At 57.7% G+C, this 26,186-nt stretch overlaps 1 protein-coding gene across 5 annotated transcripts; it reads right to left on the reverse strand.

The window, feature by feature from the left end:
* Positions 1–1,235: 1,235 nt before the first annotated feature.
* Positions 1,236–25,875, reverse strand: CAMKK2 (calcium/calmodulin dependent protein kinase kinase 2). 5 transcript variants are annotated; one of them, XM_040987029.1, is made up of 16 exons: positions 25,350–25,875; positions 20,046–20,093; positions 19,340–19,393; positions 19,000–19,051; positions 18,022–18,155; positions 16,836–16,872; positions 13,915–13,936; positions 13,697–13,785; positions 12,729–12,928; positions 12,270–12,323; positions 10,275–10,348; positions 10,061–10,148; positions 8,939–9,067; positions 6,097–6,197; positions 5,665–5,707; positions 1,236–3,455 (listed from the first exon to the last, which is right to left on the reverse strand). In XM_040987029.1, exons 1-16 carry the CDS (start codon positions 25,818–25,820, stop codon positions 3,279–3,281), a joined length of 1,773 nt encoding a protein of 590 aa, XP_040842963.1. In that variant the 5' UTR covers positions 25,821–25,875; the 3' UTR covers positions 1,236–3,278. The 5 variants fall into 5 exon arrangements, with proteins under 5 accessions (XP_040842963.1, XP_040842964.1, XP_040842966.1 ...); XM_040987030.1 differs by lacking the exon at positions 1,236–3,455 and adding an exon at positions 3,473–3,751 and having other exon boundaries at positions 25,350–25,870; XM_040987032.1 differs by lacking the exons at positions 1,236–3,455; positions 8,939–9,067 and adding an exon at positions 3,473–3,751 and having other exon boundaries at positions 25,350–25,870.
* Positions 25,876–26,186: the final 311 nt, after the last annotated feature.

A 26,186-nucleotide genomic window follows, 5' to 3' on the forward strand; every position in this document is an offset into this window, starting at 1 on the left:
GGGTCAGGTGCAGCTGGAATGTGCGGCCATGACGACATGGCCAGCTGCTTCCCAGTTTTGTTGTCGGGGATACGAGGTCCGGGTGTCACCCTGGAATGGAGAGCATCCTCACCAAGCACACAGTGTACCCGAAACTTTGGTCACGGACGCAGCAGAGCCATAAGGTGCTGTTACAGTGCTCCCCTGGCAGGCTAAGGAGCAAGTCGCCGGCCCCCACTGGAGCACAGCAGCCTCTGGCCTTCTTCCCCAAGTTTGTGCCTGAAGACCGGCTGGTGACAGACAGGTGCGGGGGGCACAGGGACAGAGGGAGCTGTCTTGCCTTCAGCTATGTCCCCATCAATCTCACACCTACAGGTGGGCTTCAGGGAGACTCAGGCACCCCCAAAGGCCCGCACAAGACTGCCCCTGTGTGCACCCCTTTCCGCTTTCATTAGGTTTCTGGTGAGCTCTTGCAACAGGAACTCTCAGCTCCCGATGGCTGACAGCCACTACCAACAGGGTGCGTTGGCACTACAGTGGAGTGTGACTCTTTCACACCTAGCCAGCAACAGGAAGAATCAATTTTGCAGCCAAGCAAGCGAGGCAACTTGCTGTGGTCACCCTGGAAGTGCAGGGAGCCCTTGGCCTCTGGCCTTGGAGAAGCCCCGGATGCAGACTTCCCAAAAACACCACTGAGGTTCGGGGGCTTTGAAGACGAGCCCAAGCCCCAGACAGCCGACTTAAAATTCTTCTGAGCCTCAGTTCATGTGCCATGACCTGCAAATGAGCACCACCCTGCAGCTGATGTGACCTGTGACAGGCCTGGCCACTTCAGGTGCCACTCAGCTGTCCACTAGCGTCTTGTAATGACATCTGACACTACTCCACCCCACCCCGCGCATCAAGTGTGGGTTGAAAACACTTGATAAGAAAAGCCTGTAGGGACCCTTTTTCTGGTCATCACTGCTACAACAACACAGCGTGACAACCATCCGCATGGCACTTACACTGTAGGAGGCATATGGGGAGACAGGCACACATCCTGTGCACCTGATGGGTGCCATGGACTGCATTTCTCACCCACTCCTGGGGGCTGCTGCCCACAGGCTGGTCCGAGAACCACCCTCTGAGCTGCCAAGTGCTAAGATGCGCTGCAAGGAAGAGAGTACAGATGTGAACACCTGGCCCTGTGGTCAGTCCGCAGGACAAGAACTGATCAGCCACCAGCAACAAAAACCCCAGAGGCCGAGGCTTCGCAGAGTTTTGCCATCTGTTTATTTCAAGTTTACAGAGAAGCTGAAACGTCTGTGGAAAAACACCAAAGGCTTACGTTTAAGTTCATGTACTTTTAAGTGATAAATACACAGTATTTAACTTTTTACACCTGATCAAAGGAAAATGCATAGTAGAAAGGGTCGGCCACAGAACAGAAGCAGGGGGCGTCGCACGAACCACACACGGGGGAAGTGAGCAGCCCCACGACCCGCCGGCCCTGCAGCGCAAGGGGAGGGGGAACCGACGACCTCCCAGCCTCCCCTAGCACCTTGGAAGGCAGCAGAGGTTGGGGTTCCTATGAAGGACCCCTGGGAAGGTGGGAGGACAGACCTAGCCCACACGCCTGAACACCCAGGTGCTCTGCTTGTGGAACTGAGCCTGGCTGCAAGGTCAAGGCCAGGTCCACAGCGGCAGACAGCTTCAGTCACCCAAAGGACCAGAAAGGGGCTCCACAGGGCTTTCCAGAAGCCCCTGGCAACCTGCAGGAAGGACAGAGAGGGGGAAGGAAAGGAGCAGAGGAAAAGCAAGGTAGGTGCAGGGTCTGTGCACCCTCTGAGGCCACTGACGCCCAGTGGGTTCTGAGGCAAGCTCCCACCGGCTTCTCCCCTTTCCTCCCGGGGCTGGCTGTAGCCGGTCTGTGCTTGTGCTCTGACGGTGGGAGCCATGGCTCTCCCTCCTTCCCGCAGCTTCCTTTGGCACTGGTGAAGACAAGCCATCAACATACACCTCCCTCAATCCAGCCGCCTGACTGCTGGCTCCCCATGAGGGAAACCTCTAATGGAAGCCACTGTGGAGGGGAAGGTGGCAGCACCTATGCTATAGCCGTGCTGCAAATGCAAGGGGCTCTCCGGCCTGCACAGAGTTGCCGAGTGTCTGGCTGCAAACCCCACACAGTGCTTATTGCAAATCTCCCAGACCTCACAGGCTGTGGGAGGAGTGAGCTCCCCAGGCATCTGCTGGGCGCTGGGCAACAAGAGACAGTAGACAGTCAGCTGCCCCTGCCAGTCTGCCCAGTGGTGTGTCCCTCACTCTCCAGAATCAGCACTCCATTCCTGTCTGCCTGTGCAACAGCAAAAAGAAATCTGGCTAAACTACAGGCAAGAACTTAATCCTGCACATCCCAAAGGGGGGGGGGGGACTAGGCAAGCCATGAGCACCTGGAATTCTGCAACAGGCTGGGGAGGGGTCCTAAACTTCAGTCCCCAGCTACAAGAAATCAGGATCTTTTGAGCCCAGGCAGCGACACTTCATCACATGCTGAAACCAGTACAGGAAAACCAGGTCCTCCTCCCTCCCCCTTCGGTGTGACATTCACCGGCAAGGCGTCTGGAAGGCGTTACACCTGATCCTCCAACTAACTCCCCAGATACCAGCCAGACATCGAAAAGGCCAGTCCCTCCTTCGCACACTTTGGCTACAAAGGGAACTGCCTGAATTATGTCCTGGAGCAGCCTCGAGAATGCACAGGGCCTGGCCAAGCTAAGCTGCTGCTATGCAGGCCTGGGATCCCTGGCCAGATGTGTGATCACACGCAGAAGCCACCACCTGTGTTCTGGGAGAGCCCCGGCCTTCAGCCTGCGTAGGAGATGGACAGGGTCTTGTTGTCCACGTCACGGTAAGCCATGTAATGTACATGGAAGTATAGGGGCTTCACCCTGAAGTCTTTGTGATTGAACAAAAAAATGATGTGACTGGAGCCCAGTCAGCTCCCCCAGGAGCCTATGCAGACTGCCTGTTGCAAATAAACGCATCTTTCCGGCCCTTCTGCAAACCCGCTTCAAGAACAAACTACACTTCAAACCTTTCCTGCGTTCCCAACCATGATCCTACCCATAGAAAACTGGCCAAGTCCTTGCAAAGAAGTGGCACCCACACTCCCTGCAGCTATGGAGGTCCAGCCTCCCTGCTCCTGGAGCTCACCGCCCCAGGGTTGGGGTCTGTCTGGGAGGCACACAGATCCAACCACAACCTCTCTTCACGCAGTCGCCTGCCACCCACCACACCATCTGATCCAGACACGGTTCTCAACTCACGGCACAAGGGTTTTTCGCATAAAAACACTCGAGAAAGCATACACTCCCACAGGCCCATGGGCTGGGGGCTGCGACTCCTTCCACCTGCCCATCCAGCCAGCCAGCAGCCAAGGCAGACGTCTTGGAATCCAGTCCCCCATCCCACCCCACCTTTTTTTTTTTTGTCCTCTTTTAAAACAACAAAGAAAAGAATGGGGAACCAGAGATGACAGTCAGGGACACGTGCCCGGGGTCCGGAGGGCATGCTACTCCGGACGTGCGGGGCATCGTGGCCACACATGCGAGGTTGAGTGGTCCGGGGGCAACTACTGGGGCTCCATTGCCTCCTCGGGCCACAACGGGTGCATGCGAGCAGGGCAGTCGGGGGCCGAGGCCTCCCAGCTCCCCACACGGGGCCCGGGCACCTTCACAATCCGGGGGGCAGGTCGGTGCCCCGAAGGCTGTTGTCGTCGCTGCCTTGTTTCCTGCTCGGTGAACAGAAAAGTGGCATTAAGGCTCAGCGAAGACAGCTAGACTCTGACCACCCGCCTGCCCCACATATGGGCAACCTGTGCCCAGGGGCGCTGCTCTGCAGCCCCAGCCACCTCACCCTGTCCCCTCAGAATCAACCCTCTTCCCATTTTCTCTTGCATGCCCTCTCCAGTGTCAGACCAGCATTTTCTGCCAAAATCAGCAAAGAACCATAAAAACAGGTGTACAGCTGCGGCTCACACCCCAAGGAGCAGAGGCAAGTGGGGGTGGGGAGGCCAAGGAAATGGGGACTCCACCCAGGGGCCCTGCCCTCTGAGGTTTCCTAGGTCTCCCGACTCCACTTGTCTTGGGTCACCGGACCCTAAATCCTGGAGGACAAGGCATCTGGGAGATGCTGGCCATGAGAAGTGACTGTCATCAGTGACTGGTGGTCACCCAGGACCAAAGGCCAGCCAGCCCAGAGGGAGGAAGGATGAGGGTCCTTATGTCCCTGAAGATGTGCCTGTGGCAGGTGGAGAGACAAAGGACAGCTCTGTAGGAGGGACCGTGCCCCTTGTCGCCATCCATCAGGTGCTCCCTTCCATGGGGACACGGGGCTGCTGCCTGTCATCCCCTGGCCAGAGGGGAGCTGTCCCTGGCGGAGGGAAGCCCTGACAGCTCTGCAAGCTCTCCCACAGTCACCGGGTATGGCTGAAATGGAAGGTGTGGGCATCACAAAACCGCAAGTCCACTGGGCTGCTCACAGGCCGTTGCAGGGCGGGGGGTGCTCGCAGTTTTGATCACAGCGAAAAGAGAAAATAAACAACAGAGCTGGTCCTGGCTGGACAGAGGCTGAGGCAAAGGCCAGCACTTTAGCTCCGCCTGGCACTGCCCACCTCACCCTGGGAAGCTCACTGCTCAAGCAGGGAGCCCCCTCCCCCATCACGTCTGGGAACAGGTTGAGACCCCCCCCCCGGCTGGGGGACTGACTGCTGCTTCCCCAACTCCACTCTGGAGGGCAAGGCCTCTCCCAGCGGCACAAGGGCAAGGGCTGCTCCCACGGGACCCTGGTATGGACAGCCAATGCACTCGGCCCTCAAAGGCAAATTCTAACCAACACCTACACGCCACTGTCCACAGCTGTGTCATCCCATGTCAAGATGGGCAAACTCACAGAACACCAAAAGTGAATTAAGTGGGTACTGTGGAATGGGGTAGCTGGGAAGGGCTGGCTCAGGGGGTACTGGGTCCTTCTGAGACGAATGAGAACGATGGTGCTGACAGATGTGTGGCTGCTGTGAAACAGCTAAAACCCTGAGCCAGCACTGCCCGTGCGTATGTGTGCGTGGGTGCCCATGAGTGATATTTCAGCTGAACCAGGCTACTTCGCGGAAAGTAAGGAATGTCTGCCTGGATCTCCCAGCCAAAGGTCAGGCTCTCGGGATCAACTCCCTGCCATAGCCACTTGGGGGCACCACAGCACCTCCCAGGGACAAATGTGCTCTTGGTCCTAGGAGGTGTGGACAAGGCCGGTGGACGCCTCCAGAAGGAGGCTGGCCCGTTGGGAGCTGCTCAGGTGGGAGGACTCCTGCATCCCGAGATCTGAGAGGGGCAACGGTGGCAGCAGGTGAACCTCGGCAGGGCGTCATGCCTGGTACATGGTCAGATTCTGTGCGTTCAGCCGACAGGCAGTGCTGGGGCCTGGGACGTGCATGGAGAGGCGGGCAGAGCGCCATGCACCCACAGCCCGCCCACATGCATGACCGACCCCGGAGAACTAAGCCTCTCGAGGCCCCTGGTTTGAGCCCTGAGTGTGGGGGTCCCTGGTGGGCTGGACACAGTGACCTGGGCTGGCAGCACACTCTCCCCCTGCCCTGCAGCCAGCCCCAGCCCCAGCGGAGGCCACAGCACAGGCAGATGGCGTTACCTTGGACTCAGACAGGGGCTCACACTCCCTGGGTGGCTTTTTGCTGGAGGGAAAAGGGAAGTTGAGACGGGACCATTGGGAGCTGTGGGATGTCCGCCCCATCTGGGAACACTCAGACCCCAGAGCCTGTCTCAATGAGCAGGGGGCAGGGGGACCCCCTCCTCATACAGCCACCATGCGGCCAGAAATCCTCCAAGCACTGGAACCTTAGTGTGTCGAGATGTCCCCCAGTAAGGATGCACGGCCCACAGGAGAAGTAAGACTCCCCATTGCACGAATGGGCCGAGCCCAGCCTGGGTGAAACCAAGTCCCTCAATGTCCCCAGGGTGCCAGGCAGGTCCCTTCTGAGTCCCTCCAGGGATGGCCCAGGCAGAATGGCCCATCCAGGCAGTCACTGACTGCCCTACCTCCAGCCTCCTTGTGGACACTCACGTGATCAGGTTCCCAGGCGCCGACAGCGAGCGCTCCTCCCGCTTGCTGCCCTCAAACGGGTTCCCAAAGGAGCGTTTGCGGATCATGGTCTTCACCAGGATCTAGAGGAGAGAGACAGCACTCAGGCTGACTGTCCTGTACCCTTGGTGCCAAGCACCACTTGCCTCTGCCCTCTCCCCAGGCCCCGAGGAAACACACTTGGAGAGCTTCCAACCCACGCAGCCAAGGCCAGCCCTGAACCTGACCAGGCCACTCCCTTCCTCAGGACTGCCCATAGCTCCAGACTCCTCAGGCTCAGGCAGAAGGCCTGGGACCATCAAACCCTGACTGGCTGCCCTGCCCAGTGTGGCTGCTGGCCATCTCGTGCTCACGGCCACCTGAGCCATGACTAGCAGTGCCCTCCTGGCACAGCAGCCCACATCAGCCTCTTTGCTAGTGGACCCTGCTTATCCACCCTGCCCCCTACACACAGGGAGGAACAGAGTGCCGCTCTTCTAGGATGATTCCGGGGACAAATAAGACACAACTAAAATTCCCCGAGTTTGCACAACGCAGTGACATCCGGTCCCTGGCCCTCGCTGCCACTATTGCATCTCAGTACTGGAGTACTCAGGTCACCCCAGACAAGGCGACAGTCACTGCTGGCTTCCACCCTGCCCTCGCCCCGACCGAATCAGAGTGCAGCCTTTGGGTTTTACCTGCTGCCGCTCAGCACCAACTCTGAGCTCCACCCACACACAGCTATGCCAGGGCCCCATGCCTGCTCAGCTCTTGCCTTTCCTGCACCTACTGTCCTGCTGATGGGCACTGGTCACAGAGCCTGTGCTGCTACAGCCAGCCCCCCCCCACACACACACACACTGCAGTGCAGGTAGCTGACCACAGGAGACCTTCCCATCTCTCTTGTGTACAGACTCGGGGTGGACTTTCTGGATCCCTGGTGACTCCCTGGGGAAGACCACAGGATCCACCAGGCAGATCTCTAAGGCAGGAGAATGACCGTCACCTCCCAGTGCAAGAAGGAAACAGCTTCTGGGGCTGAGCTGACAGGATGGCCAGGTCTCAGTGGTAACAAATTGGCTCAGTGGGCCGACAGGTCCTTCTGAGTCTGGGAGACTCTGGCCTTACCCATGTGCCCTGGGCTGGGGCTGCTGCCTGCCCGAGGCCGAGACAGTCCCTCTCCTGGGGCCAGCTTCTCCTTCACGCCCTCCCTTGTCTGGGTCCCTGGCTAGTTCTGGAGCTGGGGAGTGAGCAAGGGTGATGCTTCCGGCCGCCGCTTTTAAGAAACCCCAATTTACGGCCAAGTGACAGCAGCAAGGATCCGTCAGCTGAAAAACTGTGTGTGGGGAAGGGTCCCTGAAGGATGGGGGCCGGTCCTGGGAAGGCAGGCAGCACAGACACTGGCTACAGAGGGGACCGGCAGGGACTGGAAGACAGGGTGCTAAGCAGAAGGCAATGGCTAAAGATGGCTTTCCAGCAGGTGGTTCCCCTGACTACCTCTGGCAGGGTGAGAGCCAGCAGGTGGGTCAGCATCTGGGAAGGGTTTTAAGAACTGCCCAGACAGAAACTGTACACTAAATGCAACAGAATCATCCGCTTCGCAACAGTTACTCTGTAGGCACATCCCAAGTCCTAGCACTCAAGACCGTTGTGGGGTCCTCCCTGCACCTTGCCCTGTTGTCAGCAGCCCTGGCTTTGCGAAAGCTTCTGGAGGACTCAGCTCTTTCCCACCAGAGGGCACAATGCAAACTGGGCACCCTCCTCTCGTAGCTGGGCATGTACCCCCACTTCTCTCCCTCCAGCAGGGGTGCACCCCACAGCCCCTCTTGTGCTACAGGTGGCCTCGCCAATAGCTCCGGGTCCCTCGCTCATCACGCGGTCCCTGCTCCCAGCACAAGCCTGAGAGATCACCCGCATCACTGTAACAGCTACTCCCAAGGGTTGTGGGGGGAGGGGGAATGGACGCATTTCTTCAGGACAAGACCCTCCCAGGCCTGCCAAAGACGACCCCACACCCAGGCACACACAGGGACGCGGGACTGGGGATGGGGGAGCACTGTTAGTGAGTCAAACAGAGAAGGTCATGCAGAGACCCCAGGCGGAAGAGGAAGAAGATCGGGACGAAGGCCCTGGGTTCTGAAGGAGCAAGTGTTGGGGTGCAGGGAGTGGGGAACAGTGCAAAGCTGTGAAGGAGATGTGGGCGTCTAGGCTCCTGAAACATCGTGCTGGGCACTTTATTGACAACTTCTCAGCTTTCTCCAGAGCCCGGGGCCTACCTGTCTGCCTACCTGCCAAGGGGAGTGCTCGCTCACCAAATACACCCAGGCACTCACAGTGTCCGGGGGCGGGAAGTGGCTCGCAGGTCTGTCACCCTGGCACCTCCTAGACTCAGACGCCCTCCTGGGAAGGGGCTTGGCAACAGGCTGATTCCTGGAGCCCCCAAGGTGAGGCCCAAGGACTCCCCATTCTAGCTGCCACTGCTTCCTTAGGAACGGGGCCAAAATTCCAGACCGGGGCAAATGTGAGAACAGCTAGACTTCTGCCCGGGACATGCTGAGGATCCACCTGGCGGTGACTCCAGTTCCGTGACCCAGGCTCTGGCTCCTGCCTCGGTCTCCTGTCAGCCCTTCTCCCCCACATGCTCGGGGAGGTGGGGACTCAACAAAGTGGCTGCTCCCTCCCCACCTCCACTCCTGGGAACCTCAGACCTGGCTCAGAAGCAGGAGCCCCCAGGCATGACGTGCCACTAAGCCCAGAGGCCCGGGCAGGCCCCACGCGGCCACCTGTGCCCCAGCCCGGTGCTGGCCGGCCCTGCTCTCGGCTGCTGGTTCGCCCGCCTTACCACGGTCGCCAGGCTGGGAATGTGTTTGACCGAGTTCTCGACCTCCTCTTCGGTCACCTCCACCAATGTGCAGTTCTCATCCTCAGACGGCAACGGCTCGGCCCCGTGCCTCGTGACCCAGGGGTGCAGCTTCAACGAACAACAGGGAGGGGTGAGGGGCAGGCGGCACCTGCTCCCCAGAAGCCCTGGCAGCGAGCAGGGCTGAGAAGGGCATGCGGTATGCGGGGGAGAGGCATGAGCCTGTGGTCAGGCGGGCGAGAGAGCCAATAAAGGGCAGGTGAGAGATGGGCAGAGCAGGGAAGGAGAGAGGGGCAGAGAAGGCAGGAGCTCTGGGGCTGCAATGGGTGCAGGGCAGATTCTCTGTCCAGCCCCTGGAATCTGGCATCGGCTTCACCCCGCTGCCCGGGTAGCAATGCTCACTTGGCCACCATCTCTGACCCCTGGAAGGCTCATCTCAGAGCAGGTGGCCTCTTCCCCACTTCACAGAGGGAAGCGGGCTGAGGCAGAGGACCCAGGCCAGGGTCTGCCACCCCTACCCCTAATTCACAACTCTTAGGGGTGCTACCCCCCTGCAGGTGCCCCCAGTGCTCCTGAGCCAGGTCCCAGAGCCGATCACTGCGTTTCTCAAGGACTGGACATGTGCCTGTGGCCGTCAGCAGGGCTGAGCGGGGGTAGGGGAGTTGGTCAGGGGTGTGGGGTAGGGTCCCTCCCTGCAGTGTTTCTGCAAGCAGGTGGAGCCGGAAAGGGCGGGGCTGAGCTGCTTTATGATGACCTCATGGCCAATTCCCAAAGGGCCTGGTCCACAGCTCCCACAGGGACCCAGAGGATCGGCGTGAGTCGAGAAGCCCCAGGTTTGGTGTGTCGGGAATGGAAACCATTGGCCTAAGCCCAGGCCGCCCGCCGGCTGCTCAGGGATCCCACTCCAACAATCACAGCGAACACAACCCCCACATCCTCTCCCCTACCCCCTTGCCAGCAGCCAGGAGGGCCGCGGGGCCCAGGAGGACGTGGGTAGAGCTGCAGAGGCGGGGGTGTGGTGGGCCGAGCCAGATAATCCCAAGCCCTGGACACAGACGTTGCTGCTGGTGCCGGAGCTTGGGGCCCGCAGGGACCCCCAGGTACCTTGATTTCCGGCACTACGATCCGTGACTCGGGATTCTTGTCCAGCATACGGGTGATCAAGTCCTTCAAGTCCTCGGCTATGTCGGGCCTAGATGTGGCAGGGGACACGTATCATGTCACGGGTCGGGGGTGGGAGTGGGGGCGGAGGGGACAGCTGCACAGGCTGCCGGAGCCTTGGGCAGGGACAGGACCGGGACAGGCAGGCCATACTCACTGGTCTGGAAACTGCAGCGCCTGGCTCTTGATCTTGCTATGCAAGCACATGATCCGCTCGTCCATGAATGGGCACTGCCAAGAGAGGCCAGGGACAGCCCAGGCGTCAGCGGGCACCACCACAGCTGCCCTTCAGGGTCTGCCTGTGCCGTGCCACACCACATGGGTTGCAGGAGAAACTGACATCGGGGCCCACAGGGAGTAGTTCCAGGGCCTAGAAGTTCCAGCCCTAGCTACAGCGGCCATGGGGGTGGGGGTGAACCAGTGGATGGAAAATTCTCTGTCACTCTGCCTTTGAAATAAGCCAATCTTTATTTTGTTTTTTAAGGCAGACTTTATAGAGAAAGAGGGAAAAAGAAACAACTTCCTTCTGCTCATTCACTCTCCACGTGGCCACTCGGCCCAGAGCTGAGCTGATGCAAAGCCAGGAGCCAGGAGCTCCTTCTGCATGTCCCACGCGGAGGCATGGTCCAAAGGACTTGGTCCATTCTCCTGCTTTCCTAGGCCACAGAGAGCTGGATTGGAAGTGGCGCGGCTAGGGCATGAACTGGTGCCTGTATGGGATGCCAGCACTATCATGGGGAGGATTAGCTTGCATGCCACTGCACTGGCCCCCAAAATAAATCATTTTTTTTAAAGTTTTATTTTATTTTTATTGGAAAGGCAGATATACAGAGAGGAGGAGAGACAGAGATGAAAGATTTTCTGTCTGATGATTCACTCTCCAAGTGACCACAACACCTGGAGCTGAGCCAATCCGAAGCCAGGAGCCAGAAGCCTCTTCCTGGTCTCCCATGCTTGGGACTTAATAGGATCCCAAGGCTTTAGGCCATGTTTGACTGCTTTCCCAGGCCACAAGTAGGGAGCTAGATGGGAAACAGGGCTGCTGGGATTAGAACTGACACCTATATGGGATCTTGGCACATGTAAGGCGAGATTTTTAGCCCCTAGATTATTGTGCTGGGTCCATATCATTTTTTTTAAAATAAATAAAATGGAAGGAGGGAGGAATGGAGGAGTGGGCCAGCATACTGTGAAGCCAGCACAGGTAACCACCAGTCGTGGTGGAATCACATGGTGGAAGGACAGCTCTCTCTTATACGCCTCAGTGCTTCCCAACCCAGTTTGCTGGCTGGTTTTGCGTGAGCCCAGTGGCTAAGCTTCCCTTGACCTGGAACATACACTCACACACACCCACACTGCTCACATAACCAGACTGAGATTCAGAGTTAGAAAGTTCCCAATTGTTGGGGCCGGCCCAATAGCTCAACTGGCCAATCTCTCACCTACAAGAGCAGGTATCCTGTTTGTTTGTGTGTGTGTGGGTGGGGGGTGGGGGGTGCGTTAGTTCATGTCCCAGCTGCTCCACTTCCTATCCAACTCCCTGCTTGTGGTCTGGGAAAGCACTCAAGGACAGTCAAAAGCCTTGGGACCCTGCACTTACGTGGGAGACCGGGAAGAGGTTTGAGGCTTCTGGCTTCGGATTGGCTCAGCTCTGGCCACTTGAGAAGTAGACCAGCAGATGGAAGATCTTTCTCTTTCCTTCTCTCAATAAATATGCCTTTCCAATATAAACAAATAAATCTTTTTTTATTAATGCTACCCAAACAAGAATAAAACAGCAAGCAGACAGCACTCCCCCAATCAGTGCTGCCGAATGCAACCCTGCCCTGAGGACACTTGAGGGAGAAGAGCAGCAAGCTCAGGGGGAAGGAGTGCAAGTATCGATTAGCGATGCTTGCCTTGGGCTCAGGGATGGGTGGAGGTGCCAAGGCCCTCGCCCAGACTGGATTATCAGCATTTTACAGTCTCCAGAGCCTCTGCCGATCTCTTTAACAGGTCCTTGTGCCACAGATAGGACTGCCATAATGCAGATGTGCACAGCAGAGGGAGCAGCCCTCTCCACTGTCAGATCTGTTGGCAGGAATAAAACAACAGACCTTCCAGTTGGCTTGGGACCCCTGGGAGTAGTCAGGAGGGATGCCCACCCAGTTACCTGGCCGAAGACAAAGCAGTACAGAGTCACGCCCATGGCCCACACATCCAAGGCCTGCAGAGAGGGGAGAGGGCTTCACGTGAGAGGTTGAGGGGCAGCAGAGGCACTGGCCACTCCTGCCTGCCCAGCATCTAATCCTCCAGCTTGCCCTGTCCCAGCCTAGGAAGGGGGTGGCTGAGCCTGTTCATCAGCCTCCAGAGTGGGCACATAACCCAGGTCTAGCCAAAGACGATACGACTTCCCCCAGCCCGTGACTGACTCAAGGATGGACACATGACCCATACCAGGCCAAGGTCTCTGCTGGACCAGTTCAGGAATGGGCATGCTCCTAGGGGGGTCTGGAGCGGCTGGTTTCTGCTATGGAGGATACATTAAGGAAAACAGAACCGGAAGCCAGAGACAAATGGGTTCCCTGTGATCCAAGGGGTCTTCCACGGGTTGTCAAGTGGCCACACCCACCTTCCCAGAGAATATCTTGCGGGTCTCAGAGAGTGACTCGGGTGCCATGAAGGCGGGCGTGCCCACAGTATTGGACAGCAGCGCGTCACTGCCTTTGAACTCGTTGCTCACACCGAAGTCGGCGATCTTGATGTGCCCGTCTTCTCCGACCAGCAGGTTGGAAGGTTTGATGTCCCGATGGATGATCTTCTGGTAGTGCACTGGCCGGGGAGTGGACACGGGCACCAGAGAGGACACCGAGGAAGCCATGAGCACCTCTGCGGGGCCTCGGGCCTTTCCCCACACCCCCTCCTGCACAGCTGCTGGGCACCCACATGCTGCGAGGGGAAGTTCCCAATCCCATTCTCAAAAATAAACATGGAAACTCAACCACCACACCGTAACGCCACTGCCCACATCCCAGGCGACAGCACACAGGAACTGGGGTGGTGGAGCTGGCTCCCAGCTAGCTAGGAGCCAGGAGACTCGCAAGGATCAAGTGTAAATTCATTCAGCGAGCCAACAACAGCTATACCAAGCTGGTCTGCCACAAAGCAGACCTGGGCACCAGCCTGCCTGGGCGTTAGCCAGCAGTTAACAAAGAACAAGCCGCCATCTGGAAGACCCAGCTGGGATGAGGATGAAGACGATGAAGATGGCAGTTATTGGGAAGGGGAGTGCCCAGCGTGGGGTCCTGCCCTGTGTGCAGTGTCTCTCATTATCTCAATGAGGAAACTTGAGTTCCAGGAGGCCAACAGCATCGTTGTTCCCCACCCCCGACCCCAGGGCTGCTGGGTACAATCAGCCCTCTCAAGCAGGGCCCCTAATAGTGCCTGGCACGCACAGCCAAGCCCAGGTGGAGGATCGGCACTGCTGTTCTCCGTCGGGGCACAGCCCCAGGCTGGCTCTCCGCAGCCTCCTCCCACACGACCCTTCTTCCAGCCCCGTCCTGCCACTCCAGGGCCGGCCAACCCCAGCGCCCCGCTTACAGTACTCGATGCCTTTGATCAGATCCTGGAAGTAGAACCGGGCCTGGTCTTCGGACAGCGGCTTGAGGGTGGGCACCTCCATCACAGGCCTACAGGGCCAACACCCGTGTGAAATGCAAGTGGATGCAGGCACACGGCCCTGTCCTCTCTGACCGGTGGGGCCAGCGGTGTCTCCCTCAACTTCGCTGCATCACACGCATCGGGGGCTGGACACTCACCCTTGATTGACCAGCTCGAAAACTGTAGAAAAGGCCAAGGGAAGGCCAACAGTTAATCTGGGGAACCAACCAGAAGCTCATCTGTCTCCCCCAGAAATGGCCCAAAGTGTAGCAATGAGCGTGGCATCTCAGAGGAGCGACAGCCCAACCAGTCCTGGATACTCAGGGTCCCGCTTTGCTAAATTCCCATCGAGAGCACAGGACCAGGGCCAGGGCAGGCTATGTTCTTCTTGGGACCCTGTTCAACACTGGCCACAGAAAGCTCAGCAGAGAAGACGGGGCCCATCTCTGTTCCTGCCTCAGAGGTGCCAGGGTCTTACTCATGCTAACCTGTGGCCTCTGGCCACAGCCAGGTCCTCGGGCACCACAGGCACAAGGCAGGGCAGATCTGTAGCAGCTGCCGGCTGCAGCCAGGAGCTCCAGCCCTCCCTGCCTTGATTATTTCAGGCTGCATGCATGTTCATACCTTCCTCCCACCCACCGTTCCACTGGCACCATAATCCATGCAGCATGAGGAAGCCAGCCCACCTGCTGCAACAGGCTGCTCTGTCCCTCCCTGCATGCACATGGCTATGGTTGGGCAGCAACACAGTTAGCACAGATACCCGCACCCCCTCATCAGCCGCCTCGGAAAGGGAGAACTCTGACCATGAACCTGCTGGCTTGGAGAGCTTGGGAAACCGTGCTTTCTTTTTCTTTTTTTTTTTTTTAAAGATTTATTTATTATTATTTTTTTATTGGAAAGGTGGATATACAAAGAGGAGAGACAGAGAGGAAGATCCTCCATCTATTGATTCACTCCCCAAGTGAGCGCAACGGCAGATACTATGCCGATCCAAAGCCAGGAGCCTCTTCCAGGTCTCCCACGCGGGTGCAGGGTCCCAAAGCTCTGGGCCATCCTCAACTGCCTTTCCGGGCCACAGGCAGGGAGCTGGATGGGAAGCGGGGCTGCCAGGATTAGAACCGGCGCCCATATGGGATCCCGGGTGTGCAAGGCGAGGACCTTAACCACTGCACCACCACGCTGGGCCCGGAAACCGTGCTTTCAACTTATGTCACACGCTCCAATCTTTTTTTTTTTTTTAATTAACTTTATCTTTAATTAAAGGCAGCAACAGAGTCCCGGCATGGTAGCCTAGCAGCCAAGTCCTCACCTTGTACTCACTAGGATCCCATATTGGCACTGGTTTGTGGCCTGGCTGCCCCACTTCCCATCCTGCTCCCTGCCTGTGGCCTGGGAAGGCACTCGAGGACAGCCCAAAGCCTTGGGACCCTACACCCACATGGGAGACCCGGAAGAGACTCTAGGCTTCTGGTTTCGGGTCAGCTCAGCTCCAGCCATTGCAGTCACTTTGGGAGTGAATCAATGGATGGAAGATCTTCCTCTCTGTCTCTTCTCCTCTCTGTATATCTGACTTTACAGTAAAAGAAAAAAAAAAAAAAGGCAGCAAGGCACTGTCACAGATATGCCACTTTCTGGTCCACTCCCCAGATACTCATCATGGTCACAACTGGGTGAGGCCAAGCTAAGAACTCCATCCAGGTCTCCCATATGGCTCTCAGGGGACCAATGGTTGGAGCTACACCCTGCTGCCTCCTGCCACGTCCCAGGGTGCGTGTCAACAGGGAGTCAGGGCTCAGTGTGGACTCTGGACTTGATCTCAGGCACTTGGATCTGGGCCACGGGCAGCCCAGCAATGTCCTGCTAGGCCACACGCCTACTAACCACCCAGAGCTCAGAGCTGAAGCCTAATTCTTACCAGGCCCACAGTCCAGCCCAGCGCCGGCTCACTGGGACATTCTCCCAGGAGCGACGTCGCTCCCCACCCCACACCCATCCTGGCCAGCTTCTGGCTGCTGATAGTGCTGTCCTCCTTCACCTTGCACAGCAACCTCTAGATGGACTCAACACATCCTGTAAATACCATCATGGGAGCGAGGTTGCTGTTGGGTCCTATTGTAAGACAGTGCAGCGCCATGGTGTGCTCACAGCACACCAGTGACACAGCGGCGTTCAGTCCACCCTGGCATGACTACAGACACGTGAGGGACGCCTGGATGCTGAGGTGTCACTGGCCCTGGGAGGTTTGCATCAGAGCAGGCAGCCTGTGTGGCCACAGCACTGCTGGGTGGCTCTGGATCGTAGCCAGGCATTAGGCCAGAGAGAAGGGAAGCAAAAGTGGCGTCATAACCAGCCCGGTGCAAACAGCAGTACTGGCGGCACGTGCAGCGGCTGAGAGCAACACTGTCAGCCAGGATGGTCCCTCCAACCCGAACAACCGGACGCTCTGGTCTCTGCCCGGTTTGCCACATCTGCCCTGGATGCTGACCAACTGGCCCTCACGCCACATCAGTTCTTGTTTATGAAACGTTTCCTTTGAGTCGACTCGGTGTTTAGGCTTTCCCTGCCAGTTTAAGGAATCCGGCACATGTAAGGCAAAGACTTTATCCACTCGGCCATCATGCTGGCCCCATTTTTAAGGTTTTTAAAAGTAACAGTTGAATGTGGCCACTGATGCCTGCAACACAGGTATCCCATATGGGTGCCAGTTTGAGTCCTGGCTGCTCCACTTCCAATCCAGCTCCCTGCTTGTGGCCTGGGAAAGCAATCGAGGATGGTTGGGACCCTGCCACACGCATGGGAGACCCAGAGGAAGTTCCTTGCTCCCAGCTTCAAACCAGCCAAGCTCCAGACATTGCTATCATTTGGGTATTGAACCAGTAGATCAAACATTTCTGTCTCTCCTTTTCTCTTTGAAAATGCCTTTCAAATAAAATGAAAAAAAAAAAAAAAGAGCGTGGGCCACCCCAGATGCTCTAAGGGAACTAGCAGTACATTCTCGTGTGCGGCCTTCTGCACGCTCACTGTGGCACCCAGTGGGCGGGCAGCCACCTGTGGAAGGTCGCCCAGGGCTGCTTACCCATGTACAGATGGTCCTCATTGGGGTCGTCCAGGACCTGGCAACATAGCCACGCCAAGGGGCCGGGCAGCAGCAGTGGCAGGAGGGAAAGAAAAGAGCTGTGAGTAGGGAGGAGGTGCCGTCCACCTGCCTGCCTGCCCACAGGCCTGGGAGAAACACCCAGGACTGAGATCTGCCCAGCCTAGGCCTCAAGGGCCCCCACAGCCCAGGAAAAACAGGCACGAAGCCTGCTATCTGCAGCGTGAAAATTGAAACTCAATCCGGACTCAAGCGCTCCAGGCAGGGAAGGACAGCGACAGTACCATGTCCCCCTTGGCCACCTCAGCGGTCCCCAGGGCTAGGACACACAGCAGGCACTCAAGAAACATGAGTAACCAACAGACAGGCCAGGACAAGGCCTTGTTGGTTGGGGAGGTCAGAAGCTACAGGGTGCTGAAGACAAGGGAGACTGGCCTTCCCAGCCAGCTGCAATCCATGGCACAGAAGTTCTGGGACAGGGAGGCAGAGCCAGGCCAGAGCGGGCAGCCTGGGGCCTGGAGCCCTGCTCTACCCTGTGGGGAAGTCAGACCCAAGGCCGAGTACCCTGGCTGCCTGTCTGCAGCCCTTGGCACACAGGCTCCTACCAGTGCCCCTTCCTGCCACCACATACTGTCTGCCTCTCCGAGGGGGGCCTTCCCAGCCCCCACAGGGGAGCGGCTGCCCCACTCCACATTTGCAGACCACTACCTGGTGCTTCCAGAGGTCCCCAGGATCCCTTGGGGGAGTCCCCAGCAACACTGGTCTTTTCCATTTTCATTGTCTACTAACACAAAGGGGACTTCCAGAGACTGCCGGACACACGGAGTGGCCAACGGGTTGAGCACAGACATAGCTCCGAGAACCAGGAGTCATCAGAAAATCCAGCAAAACCTACGTCCACAGCACTCTTATGCTTTTTCTGTTCCAAGCATATTTTACATGAACATATATTACTTAGGGGCCAGCACTGTGGCTTTAAGGGGTAAAGCTGCCACCTACAACACCTGCATCCCACTTGCGAGGTAGTTCAAGTCCCGGCTGCTCCACTTCCCATCCAGCTCCCTGCCTGTGGCCTGGGAAAGCAGCAGAAGATGGCCCAAGTCCTTGAAACCCTGCACCCACGTGGGAGACCTGGAAGAAGCCCTCCTCCCGACCCCTGCCTCCTCACCTCCACCAGCTTCACCACGTTGGGATGATCCAGCTTCTTGAGGATGGCGATTTCCTGGTACACCTGTGCGATGGGGCCTCGTGGCTGGACGCAGCCCCCTGGGGCTGGCCGGGCACCTCGGGGTGGGGGGCGACCTGCAGCAGACATCAAGGAGGTCTCTCCTCAGCAGGGGATGGCTGCACGTGCCACCAGAGAGGTAGGTCTCAGCAGGCCTGGAACAAGTGACACAACCCAGGCTCCTTCTGGGCTATTGAGACTTGGGGAGGCCTGAGACACGCTGGCACGCGCAGCCTGGCCACTATTCTCCCCTTCTCCCCCTCTGCTACCTGTGGTCGTAGAGACAAAAGACAACAATGTATGACCCTGGCCCCTGGTCAGCAGATGCCTTGCTCTGGGCTTCCCAGCAGGCCACGAGCAGCTGCTGACCACACCCCCGTCTCACCCCAAGGCAGGGCACTGCAGACTAGCAGCCTGAGCTGACAGGAAGTAAAGAGTACTTTAAGGAAGCAAAAGCAGAAGCAAATGTCAAAAATGGTGAAGCCAAAACAGAGTGGCCCAAGTGTATGACCTGGCCTGGGCAGAGAAGCACAACAGACGAGGGGATGAGGGCCTCCGGCCCCAGCTCTCCGGGTCTCCGGTTACAACTCCCAGCACGTTTCTGAGCAGTCACCACTGAACCCTGCATACCGCAGTGGTCCTGATACCCTCAGGAAGCAGGGTGATCCCTCCATCGCCAGCACGTGACCACTGCAGTTCCCACCCCTGGGGTATGTGGCAGGAGTGGGCGTGCCTAGTCACGTGGCAGCCCAGTCTTTAACTGTTTATGGGTATGCACTCCTGGGTGGAATGCCTAAATGACCTCAACAAACATTTTAAAGCAAATACAAAGGAAGTCAGGGAGGCCGGCACTGTCTGGTGGCTCTTGGTAGGGGACGCCACCAGGTGGGCTCTGCCTGTCTCCCGGCCTGTCACACTCACGCGGGAAGCCAGCCTGGCGGGTCAGCTTCTTCTTGGACAGCACCTTCATGGCCTGCAAGAAGACAGAACTGATGAGGGACAGCAAAGGGAGAGCCCCTTCTGCACCAGGCCTTCCTGAGGCCCTGCCACCTGCAGGCAGCCCCTGATGACGTCCAGGTGGGGCTTCCACAGTCCCTGCAATCCTGGACTGCTTTCTCAAGATTCCCGGTCAGCTGTCAAACTCATGAACCATGGGAGCTTCCCCACTGTGCCCTTCGCCAGTCACAGAATGAGCGAGTCAGGGCTACAGGCAAGCGAGGGGCAGGCGGGAGCAGGGGAAGGGGACAGGGTGGCTACTCACGTAGTAGGTGTTGTCATCCTCATTGTAGGCCAGCTTGACCACGCCGTAGGAGCCCTGAGCAAGGGGAGAGGCCCAAGGAAGTTACGAGCTGCACCATGATGACCCCGACATGCGGGTTGCAAACCACTAAGTCACCGGTCAAAGCTGCCCACTGACCGCATTAAGCCAGACTCACGGCTTTTATAAAGGGGGAGCTGCCAGCATGTAGACTGAGCCGACATAAGAATCCAGCCCCACAGCTGCTTCTGTGGAAGGGCCGAGGGCCAGCTGCCCCGGCCTCACTGCCTCCCACTTCCCAAGCCTCAGGAGACGCGGTCCACACAAGCCCCTGCTGTCCTACACCCAGCCCACCTCACTCCACGGTGTCACCCCCCGTGGGACACCTGTGGTGGCACTGCTCTATGGCTAAGAGAAAAGCAGAAGGCAGAGTCCTTCAGGTGGAAGAAGCCAGGATGGACTGGGACCATCACCAGGACAACACTGGATTCCTTTGGAAGCTTGCTTGAATTTTTGTAGCAAAATGTTTGATTTTTTTAGACACATACAACAAAGTAGTTTCTGCTTTTGCAAACCCTGAGATGGACAACAAAACTCTCCCCATCTGTGCTGTGGTCCGAGTGTCCTCATTGGCCACACCCGGCCCTGCAGGCCCTCCAGGACACCCGAGCCACCCAGAGGCAGAGGAGCAGTGGGCTCCGGCGTTTACCTTTCCAATCTCATCCTTGAGCGTGTACTGGTTCAGCTGCACGCAGTCCTGAAAGGCAAACAGGACACACGGGACATCCGTCAGCGCTAATGCAGCAACTAGAGAAGTTTCTCATGAGCCACACCACCCACAGCCAAGAGCCAAACCCAAGAGGTCACTCCCATTCCCAGAAAAGCCACCGAATGCCACCCTCCCCATGGTGACCGCTCTGACCTGCTACGGCACTTCATCATAAATGTCATCGGGGCTGACGCTGTGGCGTAACAGGTCCCAGGCTGCTCCCTGCTAGTGCACGCACAAAAGCAGCAGGTGGCACAGCGCTCACAGCCTGTTAAGCTGCCCTCTGCAACGCTGGGATCCCACATGGGCACCAGCTCAAGTCCCAGCTGCTCCACTTCCCATTCAGCTTTCTGCTTGTGGCCTGGGGAAGCAGTGGAGGATGGGCCAAGTGCTTGGGATCCTGCGCTTACACGAGACATCTAGAAGAACCTCCTGGTCCCTGGCTTAAGATCAGCCCAGGGCCAGATGTGGTAGCCTAGTGGCTCAAGTCCTCGTCTTGCATGTACCAAAATCCCATATGGATGCTGGTTCATATCCCAGATGCTCCACTTCCCATCCAGCTCCCTGCTTGTGGGAGACCAAGAGGAGACTTTGGCTTCCTAGCTTTGGATCGGCTCAGCTCCGACCGTTGCAGCCACTTAGGGAGTGAACCAGTGGACAGAAGATCTCCCTCTGTCTCTCCTTCTCTCTGTGTATCTGACTTTCCAATAAAAATAAATAAATCTTAAAACAAAAACCAGATAATAGCTATGTTATTGTTTTCATCTGGGAAGTGAATCAGCAGGTCTCCAATTCAAATAAAAATAAATAGCTCTTTTTAAATCTTCAAAATAGTAGTAAAAGTTCATAAAGAAAAAGAAGGAGAAGAAAAGGCAAGCCCCAGACTGAGAGAAATGACTCACAAGCACCTGTAAGGCAAAGGAACAGGATGGGGACGGGGACCGGCACTAGGACCGGGGCCAGGACCACGACCAGTACCTATTATCTACAAAGAACCCTTATGACTCACTAACCAGACAACCAGCCACTCAACTGAAAGGCAGGCCGAAGATGGAAGAGAAACCCATGGAAAGCTGCTGAACCTCAATGCTCTCTCCACCTCTCAAAGAAACTGCCTCCCCCCACAAAAGAAAAAAAATAAATAAAAGAGAGGGTGTTTAGCCCAGAGTTTAAGACACCAGTTGAGGTGCCACACCCCAACACTGCAGTTTCTGGGCCCCGTACCTGGCTAGAACCCCAAATGCAACTGCCAGCTACTGCACACCTAGATCGGAGTAACTGGGCTCCTGCCAGCCCTGCAGGAGCCCAGGGCTGAATGGCCAGCTGCTGCAGGCACAAGGGAGCAAACCACTGAATGAGGGACTAGCACTGTGGTATGCCAGGTCAAGCACCACCTGCAACACCCACCTGAGCCTCCACCTGAGTCTCTGCCCCACTCCCTATCCGGCCCCTGCTGACACGCTTGGGGAGACAGAGGAAGACGCTTGGCCCCTGCACCCACATGAGACTCAGGTGGAGTGCCAGAACTAAGGGACCAGGAGCCCTGTCAGTCTCCCAAGTAGGTGTAATGGCACAAGCACTTGGGCCATCTTCCGCCACTTTCCCGGGCCATCGGCAGGGAATTGGATCAGAAGCGGAATATCTGGGACACGTGTCGGTGCCCATATGGGATGCCAGTACTGCAGACAGTAGCTTGATGCACTATGCTACAGAGCAGCCCCAGCAGTTTCTTAACACACAGCTGCCACCACTCAAGCAACACAGCCATTCAACACACAGCCCCCTTGTAGAAAAGAAACGTGTTTACAAAGATGCGCCTGAGTCAAAAACCAGAACGCAACCAAACATCCACCCACAGGTGAACGCGAAAGCCAACGGTGACACCCCTGCCATGGGACACCCCTGGGCAGCGGCAAGGAACAGCCTGACAGCGCCACCCACGGGAAGCTGACTTACAAGAGCACATGCTAAACAGTCCCACTTGCACAATTCCAGGACCGGCAAAGCAAGCTCCAGTGAGCACAGGAAAGCCGGGGAAGAGCACGCGTGTGAGAGCAGGGTCACCGTGCAAGGACTATCACGACAGCCACACAGCTCGAGTCATGGTCTACACTCGAGAGACAAACAGAGCTTCAAACAACAACAAAAAACTTCAACCACTTTGGGGCTGCCTCTGCCACAGCAGGGGAAGCTGCCACCAGCAAGGCCAGCATCCCATCCTGCCGCGCCCGTTCCAGCCCCATCGCTCAGAGTCCGGAAAGCAGCAGCAAAAGTGCCAAACCTGGACAGAGTTCCAGATTCCTGGATTTGGCCTGGCCCAGACAGTCAGCACGGCCACTTGGGGAGCAGGCCAGCACGTGAAAAGTGGATACTTCTCTCTCATTCTCTCTCTTTCATTTCAATTATTCTCCTACATAGTTTAGGGGAAGTAAACCTGGAGCGGAAACGTGACGAGGACCCAAAACAGCGTGTATCACAGACCAGCCAGTGCTTCCCCTGCCGAGTCCTCAGGCTGCTGCGTGCGCCCCAGTGGCCCACGCCTTCACAGCTTTGTCCCTGTCCTCATAGCACTGTGAGGAACCTCAGCAGGTGGGCCCCCCAAAAGTAGTTCTCCCAAGAAGATTGTTGTGTAATCCTAGCTGGGCCCACATCTGCTTCCTGTCACATGGATTCCATCAAGACCACAGCAACGGGAGCCTCCAGGACTGGGGGTACAAATACCCTGCCCCCAGCTCTGTCCCCCTGAACTGAGGTATTAGTCCAGTGTATACCAGGGGTGGGGGATCTTTTTTTTTTTTTTCTGCCATAGGCCATTTGAATATTTACAAGATCATTCACAGACCATGCGCAGTAAACCTGTGACACTGGCATTCCACACGGGCTTCAGTTCAAATCCTGGCTGTGCCACTTCCAACCCCGCTCCCTGCTAACGATCTGGGAGAGTAGAGGAAGACAGCCCAAGCGCTTAGGCCGCTGCACCCGTAAGGGAGAGCCAGGTGAAGCCCCAGGAGCCTGTCTCGGCCTGGCCCCGCCCCGGCCAGCACAGTCAGGGCCGAGGGATCAGAGCCGAGGGATGAGAGCACTTTCAAGTAAATACATTTTAAAAAAACAGCATGCTGTAGACGTGCTGAAGCTCGAGTGCCACCCGTGGTGCCTCGACAGGCAGAACACACGAGCCTTCCACAACCTGAGGGCCACCCACTGCCCACCCTAGGGTGCATACCTGCAGGTGTGGGCTCAGTAACATGCATCTCCAACAATGCAGAGTATCACCACGAGCAGGGGGCCAACGGGGGCACCATGACATCACACTGACCCCTGCCCCCCAACTCCCTCTATTCTCAGCAAGGTCACTGGGACAGCTCCCGGTCAGCATGTTTGTCTGCTTAGCCCCAGCATAGGCCTCAGTGGCACAGAACCCTGCCCATACAGTGGGTAATAGGGTCATCTGTACTCCCCTGAGACCCGGAGAGACCCCAAAGCACACAAGGAGAGGGGAGTGGGCTCCCAGGGACCCTGCTGCCTCCTAATCCATTCCCCTCAATGCTGTAGACTTCACTTTCCGAGAGGCCCGCTGACCAGGGCAGCCCCACACACCACTGCCTACAAGCTCGAGGCTGACTCCACAGCCCGGTTTTCAAAGCCCTCCGTGGTGAGGAAAGGCCCATGACGGGACTCTGCCAGGCTGCACAGTTGGCCAGGGGTGCTGTAGGCAGGTGTTGGGTGCAGCTCCCAGAAGGGGACTCACAGGGAGACAGAGGCTGTGGGTCCTCATCCTGCCTGCAGACAGCTGAGAACCATGCGGGGCCTGCATGGCCAGGCTACAAGGGACTCTGCCTGGACAAGCAGCCCACGTCTGTGACAGTTCCTAGTGTTACTCCAAGCTGCCCTATCTTAAACCAACACAAGCCCAAGCTGTCCTCTGCTGCCCACAGCCACCTGCCCGGGCCTGAGCCTGGGCCACGCCACACCACGCCACACCATGCCATGCCATGCCACACGGGCTCTCCATGCAGCCATCTCCACTTGCTTGGATCCTACCCCCCTGCGGAAGTGTAGCCCCTTTGGAAAGCGGACCCGCTTTTGCAAGTTCTTTCCCAACTAAACTTAACACCCATGCCTCCAACAGATGTCTCCTGGCTCCTGCTCTGCCCCAGGGACACAGGGATGGAGCTCACTTCTAGCTCAGGGGCCAGCACTGGGTCATAGCTGGCTGTTTCCACCTGCAGCACCGGCAATGGCTCGAGTCCCAGCCACTCCACTTCCAACCCAGCTCCCTGCTCATGTGCCTGGGAAAGCAGCGGAGGGGGCCAGCACTGGGTCATAGCTGGCTGTTTCCACCTGCAGCACCGGCAATGGTTCGAGTCCGAGCCACTACACTTCCAACCCAGCTCCCTGCTCATGTGCCTGGGAAAGCAGCGGAGGGTGGCTTAAGTGCTTGGGCCCCTGCAACCTTGGGTGACCTGGAAGAAGCTTCTGGCCGCTGAAGAGGGAACCATTTAGAGATGAACCAACAAATTGGAGAGCTCTCTGTCTCTCTGTCACTCTTCCAAACACAGTAAACCTGAAAGTAGCTGGGGGCAGAAAGGCAAGCAGCGAACAGCTGAACACACACCCCCGGATAATCAGACGCCAGTGCGCACTGTGGGGCAGCAGAGCCGCCGGCCAGCAGGGAGGGAGCTGCTTCCGAGAGGGTAGGATGTGAGGATCCAAGAGGAGGTGGCGACTGTTCTGGGATGTGCGTGTGCAGAGGTGGCAAGTTCACAGGGGCCGGGGGAGGCTCTGAGCTGAAGGAACAGAACCCCAAGGAGAGAACAGGCTGTGGGCGACCAAGGAACACGTGGAGGACAGGCACGGGCGGAGTTCTGTGAGCTGGCAGCAGCAGCAGTTGAGCAGGGGCTGGGAGGGGCATGCTCAGCTTTAACCAGCTCCTAGATGCTCACGGCAGGAGCAAGAGGACTGGCAAGCGCTGGATTCAGGGGGGTGGCCTCTCGGCTGAGGGCTTACCAGGGCCCCCGCCTCTGCAACTCTGGGCTGCGGCCTCCCACCCACCCTGGAGCTGTTCTGTCCACTCTCACACAGGCTGTTCTGCCCGCACCCTAGGTGTCCCACGCTGGTCTGGCAGTGAACAGTAACCAAGTGACGACATGACCAATCCCTCCCACCACCACCTCAGCAGCTGCACCTAAATCCCTCAGAGACCCTCCAAGGCCTGGAGGGCAGCCAGGGGCCCAGCTCACACACCTGCATGCCCGTGATGGAGACGTGGTGAGACTCCACAGTCGGCCGCCGGGGCAGCCGCGGCGAGGACTGCGGGGAGCTGGCGGGCGAGTAGGGCAGGGAGGGGTAGATGCAGCGTCCGTTCATGTCCAGGCTGCTGCTGGCTGCCGGACCTCCCTGAGACCGCTCCTGCAGGGACAGCTTGCGACCGCAGAGGTGGGGTCGGGCCTGGGACCCAGAGGGTGGACCTGATGAGGCCTCTGGGCCATTGGCCTCCGGGGGTCGGTCCTGGGCCAGGCTGAGGTCCTCAGCCCGGTTCGGCTCACACTCTGTGACCACAACGAAGGACTCCATGCCCAGGCGGATGCTCAGAGACGAGAGGCCTTGCAGGGCCTCACAAGGCTTCTGGCTTTCGGCGCTGTTGCCCCCGCCCCCCAGGGCATCCTGGAGGGCGGCCCGGTCACGGCTACGCTGGCTAGAGATGCATGATGACATGATGTGTGTGCCAACAGCATCCGAGACTCCAGGGCACTCCCATCCGGCAGTGGTGGCACCTGTAAGCAGGGGAAGAAGGGTCAGTGGTGCCCACCCCAGGCCAGAGGGCCCACAAGGAAGGGAAATGTCCCCTCCCGGCCCAGGCTGATCTCATTCCTGTCCTTGCAAAATTTGGGAGAATCGGCTCTCTGAGATCTCTCTACAGCAAAGCATACTCCGTACCCCCTTACTTGATTCTTTTAACGTGGGAGGCAGAGAGCAACAGTGATCTCCAAACTGCCGACTCCCTCCCCCCGATGCCCAGAAACTCAATCCAGGTGTCCCATGTGGATGGCAGGCGGTGAGCCGCACCTCCTGGGGTTACAT

Source organism: Ochotona curzoniae, unplaced genomic scaffold, assembly GCF_017591425.1.
Source record: "Ochotona curzoniae isolate NIBS_2020 unplaced genomic scaffold, NIBS_Ocur_1.0 contig_46, whole genome shotgun sequence".
NCBI classification, from domain to species: domain Eukaryota; kingdom Metazoa; phylum Chordata; class Mammalia; order Lagomorpha; family Ochotonidae; genus Ochotona; species Ochotona curzoniae.